This window comes from Torulaspora delbrueckii, chromosome 2 (genome assembly GCF_000243375.1).
Source record: "Torulaspora delbrueckii CBS 1146 chromosome 2, complete genome".
Classification (NCBI taxonomy): domain Eukaryota; kingdom Fungi; phylum Ascomycota; class Saccharomycetes; order Saccharomycetales; family Saccharomycetaceae; genus Torulaspora; species Torulaspora delbrueckii.
In genome coordinates, this window is record NC_016502.1 from 1 (window position 1) to 5,809 (window position 5,809).

General features: G+C 39.8%; 1 protein-coding gene across 1 annotated transcript; it reads right to left on the reverse strand.

Moving 5' to 3' along the window:
• Positions 1–3,725: 3,725 nt before the first annotated feature.
• Positions 3,726–5,189, reverse strand: TDEL0B00100 (catalase; the record flags this gene model as incomplete). Its single annotated transcript, XM_003679302.1, has 1 exon — positions 3,726–5,189. One exon carries the CDS (start codon positions 5,187–5,189, stop codon positions 3,726–3,728), a length of 1,464 nt encoding a protein of 487 aa, XP_003679350.1.
• Positions 5,190–5,809: the final 620 nt, after the last annotated feature.

Consider the following 5,809-nt stretch of genomic DNA (forward strand, 5'->3'; position numbering starts at 1 on the left):
TTTTAATTTCGCTGCGATTACCGTTTTCGACTTGGGGTTTCTGTATCACAAAAGCTATGGAATCACTCAATATCTTTTGGACTTTGTTTGTTTTCAAGCTTAGTCCGGATGTATGTCCGTTAAAGGGATTACATCCTTCTGAGGATAAAGCTGATGGTATTTACAGGCCTTACATTCTTACTTTTGCTGCCACTTCACCCAACTAAACCTCCTTGTCGTGGGGTCATCCTATAGTGTAGCCTAAGACCGATTTTCGAGCAAGCAGTCTGGCTTTGGTATGATCATATAAAATTTTCACACATGATCCATTTTCACCAAATACGCAGTAGTGAAATGAGGAAACACTGTAGTGTAAGTCTATCACAGTTTTTTTTCGAGCCGCTCTAAATGCTTGAAAAGTTCTCTGCTTCACGTTATGCCGAGTACACAGTGTGAATTCTAATGCTTGTATCATATATATGATTTGATTGTTTCGTTATTGTACACTAAGCAATCATGTGCAGGGCTGTGGGAATATTCAACTCTTATGTCTGACACTTCCTCCGAATCACACCGGTTTTTCTATTCACAACGTATTCTTAGGTGTTAATCATCACAAAAAATGGTCGATTCTTTCATGCTTCGCCATTTGTTTAAGATAGTTTCTAGCGCTTGTATGGTTCCTTTTCAAGAGCTGATTAAAGAAATTGAATCGAGGCTTTGGATGAAGTTTATAAATTCAGTCAGGACGACAAATATACAGATGAGCGGATGTTACTCCCTCTCTCTCTGAAAGGACCTGATTTTTGCAGCAAGTTTCAAGAAAAGCAGAATTTGGACGCTTCATTTGGCTAATTCTTCAGAAATTTGGTTAAAATAGTATCCCAAAAAAGTTTTACGTTAGAAGTTTGGGACTATTGAACATTCGTATGCTTGAATTCAGGGTAAAATGCGTGTTTAACCTCAAAGGGTGCTAGCGGCATCCAGTCAGAAATGAGACTGACGACGAAGCAGAACATTTACTAGTAAATCCAAATGATTAACTCCCCCCCCCCCCTCCAAGATAAAACAACATTAACATTAAAGTTAGTTGGCCGTCTCCTTCGCTTCCCCAATTACCAAATCAATGCAGCATCAAGCAGTGCAGATAGCGACAATGGAAGTCTTCTAAGTAAATGGGGATATTTAACAACTCCTTTTATCATCATTTTGAAGTGAACATTCTTACGAAAATCTTTAGGTATGCTTTCCGGAACGTCAGGTCTTCAATCTTATCTTAAGCATCAAATCAACGATCTTTTTATCCCAAGCGGTTATCCTGAATGCTTAGTGCATTGTTGGTCCTTTCCATAATTACCATTTGTGCGGACATCTTCGGGAACAAATTGGTCGCTTTTGTTATGTGACTTGAATTTTCCATTGTGTACCTATGAGATCAATTTCATCTTCATAGACTCATATTAAGAGTATTTATATTCGCCCTTGATTCAAAGATCTCTTCTTAAATTTTTCTTTTGGCTTCTGGTGCAAATGGGGTTACCAGTATGGAACTATTCAGGATTAAAAACAATGTAAATCAGTTGGTATGCTTTACAAATCCATCATTGAATGATATTCAAAACGGACGAACGAGTTCTATCCAGGAAGTTCGAATATTGCGCATTTTAAAATCGATCCACATTTTATTTACTGGTATCAAACCATTGGGAATCAAGTGGCAAACCTCGTAGTTGATAAAATCTTTGCAAGTTTATATTGAAGCAAAATAAATTGCTCGGGGCAGTCATCTGTCCTTGTTTGTTAACCAAAGTTCAAAAAAACAAAAAGAGACATATCTCACCAAACAGGCTTACTCTGGCAAAATAAAGCCTTAACCATTTGACAAAATAGATAGACAGCGAGATGATCTCTATTAGTAAATGCAAACCGCTTGAGTGTAAAAGCCCGTGGGATCTAAATTCCTCAGAGATATACACAATTATCACCATTAGCTTCAATCGAATTTGGCAATAGTAGTTACCAAGTCATCTAGGCAACCACAAACCCTGAAGTTCACCAAATTGGAGTTCGTCATTACTGGCATTTTTTATTATTTGTTTCGATTGTCTCCTCGTCTGAGTATGACAGACAATCGACCATTGTTTGTTCTTCTTTAAATTCCATTTGACTGCTTTGTACATTACACTCGTGGAGAAGCGGTGCAGCAACGTTGACCTGTATAGTTACATAGCGCCGTAATGAATATTAATCCCATAACGTGTTTATTGACTTCTAGGCTGTTTACTTCCAAGTCCAGGGGATTAATATATTCATTAGCGCATCGCCATCCCTACCCGCCCGTTATAAGTTCTTTTTGCCAACTGGTAGATTTTCCCGTGAGTCCACAGGCTTTTCAGCACTATAAACACTACTCGAAAATCTGTTTTATCTCGGGAGCAACATCCTCAATGTCGAGCAACTATTAGGTCAGTATGCCCCAACATATCTGTGCTTGCCTAACCATTATTGCCAAGTTTGAACCTTTCATCTTTTGAAGTCTGATCTCGAATACCTAGTACCTCGGGAAATGAATTTCAGTTTCAGAAGTTTACCACCAACCAGCTTTTAGTATTATTTATCATGATAGACACATCTTGGCTTTATGACTTTTCTTTGGCTTTTGTCAAACCAGTATGTCTTAGTTGTTACCCATCTCAAAATAACGCAACACTTTGACATTATTAGGTATTCTTGTGACTGCTATGCAAATCACTTTCAATATCCTTGATGAAAGGAAAGAAGAAAACCGCGAAAGCCCCAAAGTGCAATTATTGATTATATCAAAATCCTTATTGGCATTTAACCACTTCTGTTTGATTTGAATAAATAACCAAGATTAAAAAAATCGTCAACAGTTAAAGCACGTTTTGATAGAAATTAATTTGATTGCCAGTCTTTATAGTAGTTATCAGCAGGTATGCCATTGGTTGACATCTCTTTAAGGTGCCGGTCTATTTTCGCTACGGATGACTCTGTACTACATCAACCAGGCCCTTCATTAGATCGCAAATATTGAAGTTAGTGTGAAGCAAAATTGATTGGGACAGAGTCTTTGTTTTCCCGCGACTCCCAGTTTTTGTAGAGGAACAAAGCTTTGCGGTCATTTCTTCGTTTCTTGAAAAATCGGTCTAATGAGAATGCTCTATAGTTAATAGGGTTTCTCAAGTGGAATATTTGACAGTTTTGCCGTCTTCAAAGTAGCCTCTGCAGTACTAAACAAATCTTTTGAAATACTGTTGAAAAGTGGCATCCGATCGCACCACATATAACCTCCCCAGATCAAAGTTGGTGGATTTCTTTCGCAATTGGGTTTTCTCTTCACTTTCCAGATAGCCATTTGAACTGATCATCTTGTGATCGAAGCGTTTCAAAAGAATGTCGCCTTTTAAAGCAACTTTTCCTACTTCAGTAACCACTTAACCAAAACATACCCCGTCCTAATCATCTAAAAAGTACCTCCACGTTATGAGGGATATTTATGATCAATATAACATTTTTATGGGACTATTGCATTTCGCGTTCATTTCTTAGATTTTTTTTTCTTCCTTAATCAATAACCTTTCGAAGCAAAATCTCATCAGTATGGGAGAATTCCTCAGAACATAAATAACAAAAATAGCCAGTGTTCATGTTATTGAAGTTATAGATAGCCAAGGAAATAAATAAATGAACAAAGTATGTCCCAAATGTGTTATTCCATAAATTTTCTATTTCTGAAGCGCTTCAGATAAACGATCAGAGATCTCAGGAGTAACCTTCGAGAAATACTCCATCACCCGCTTCTGTATCTCAGGTTTAGCTCCTTGAATATCCTGAGCAACATTGTGAATAAGAGCCTCTTGCTGTCTTGTCTTTCCGTAAACCTCCCATAAAACACGAGGTTGTTCAAAGTCGAGGTCTGTTGCACCCCATTGGAAGGAGATCGCTTCAGACGCCCATTTCTCGTGGGCTTCGTTGTTAGTGGCGTCTACGCGATATTTTAGTGGCTCAAAAGAGCTTGGATAATTTGAAACACTGCCATAGTTTCCATTAACGCATACAGCGCCGTCTCTTTGGAATGGACAGTGAGCCTGCAGGGGGCGATTCACAGGGATTTGAGTAAAGTTGGTTCCTAGACGGTAACGCTGGGTATCACCGTACGAAAATAATCTGGCCTGAAGCACAGGGTCTGCAGAGGGTTCAATACCAGGAACAGTATTCGCCGGATTAAACACCGACTGCTCGACCTCAGCATGATAATTTTCAGGATTGCGGTCTAGGACTAACTTGGCAAATTTTCTTAGTGGAAAATCTTTGTGAGGCCAAGTCTTGGTAACATCGAATACACTAAATGGGGCCTCCTCGGCCTGCTCAGGTGTCATTGTCTGGACGTAGAGTGTCCATGAGGGAAAATCACCTCTCTCGATTGCTTCATGTAAATCACGGCCAGCATGATCTGGGTCATCGGATTGTAAAGCATGTGCTTCTGCGTTTGTTAGGTTCTTGATTCCTTGGTCAGTGAGAAGATGAATTTGCACATAGTGAAATTGTCCTTCCTTATTCACCCATTTGAAAGTATGAGTTGAGAATCCGTGCATATGTCTGTAAGAGAAGGGAGTACCACGATCAGAAAAGATTATCATCGTGTTGTGAACAGACTCTGGGTTGTTGCACAAAAAGTCCCAATACATATTGACATCCTTCAGATTAGTTTGAGGATCTCTAGCTTTCTGTGTGTGAACAAGGAAAGGGAACTGAACACCATTTCTAATGAAGAAGACAGGGCTGTTGATATTAACCCAGTCAATAATTCCCTCTTGTGTGTAAAATTTGATGGCGAATCCTCTTGGGTCACGTGCGGAGTCAGCACTTCCTTTTTCGCCACCAATAGTAGAGAAACGAGTGAAGAGTGCCGTTTTTTTCCCAATACCATTGAGGAAGTCAGCTGAAACGATATCAGATACATCTTCTGTGACCTCAAGGTACCCGTGGGCACCAGAGCCCTTAGCGTGAGCGACACGTTCAGGTATTCTTTCGCGGTCAAAGTGAGCCAAAAGATCGATCAAATGATGGTCTTGAATGAGAGCGGGGCCAACCTTTCCCATTTTAATCATTGCGTTTGGGTTGCTGACTGGGCAACCATTAGAAGTGGTATAGAGTGGTACGGAATAAGTTTTGTCAGAGGGGGCCATGGTCGTTTATTTTGAAGTGTTATTGTATAATATAAAGAGGAAGCCAGAAATCTATCTCATAGAAATAATGCTTATATTTATATATTTAAGTCTGCCGCTTTCTCCTCCGATTGAAACGATAATGCCGACAAGCATGCGTGCACAACGCGGAATGGTAATTTCCTATTTGAGATAATTTTTTTCGTCTCGTGCATTGTTCGGTGAATTCCCGTTTGGGATATCTGCGTTCGGCAATACCTCTTAAGATAAGCACGGATTCGGTACTTCCTATTCCAGGCGACAGGCGTCTTGTATAAACGTTACTATGAAACAAGCGATAAAGTTGATACTTGGTACTATTAGCAAGCTCCAAATTGTGGTTTAATTGAAGACACAACATTATTTTACCTGGTAATGGCCGACCGACGAGTCTGGCCAATAAAGAAGTTCGAAGCTCAATCGCCAATACAAAATGTCCTTGAGGTCTCCGACCTCGCCTTACGCCATCCTAAGGTTTCATGACGCAATGAGAGCGCTTTGTAGGATATGAAAATGGCCAGCCCATGCCTAATTGTCTCTGCTTGTGCAGAATGCTGTGAAATGCATGACTCTTGTACATTACAGTCCTGCTTGCACTTTCT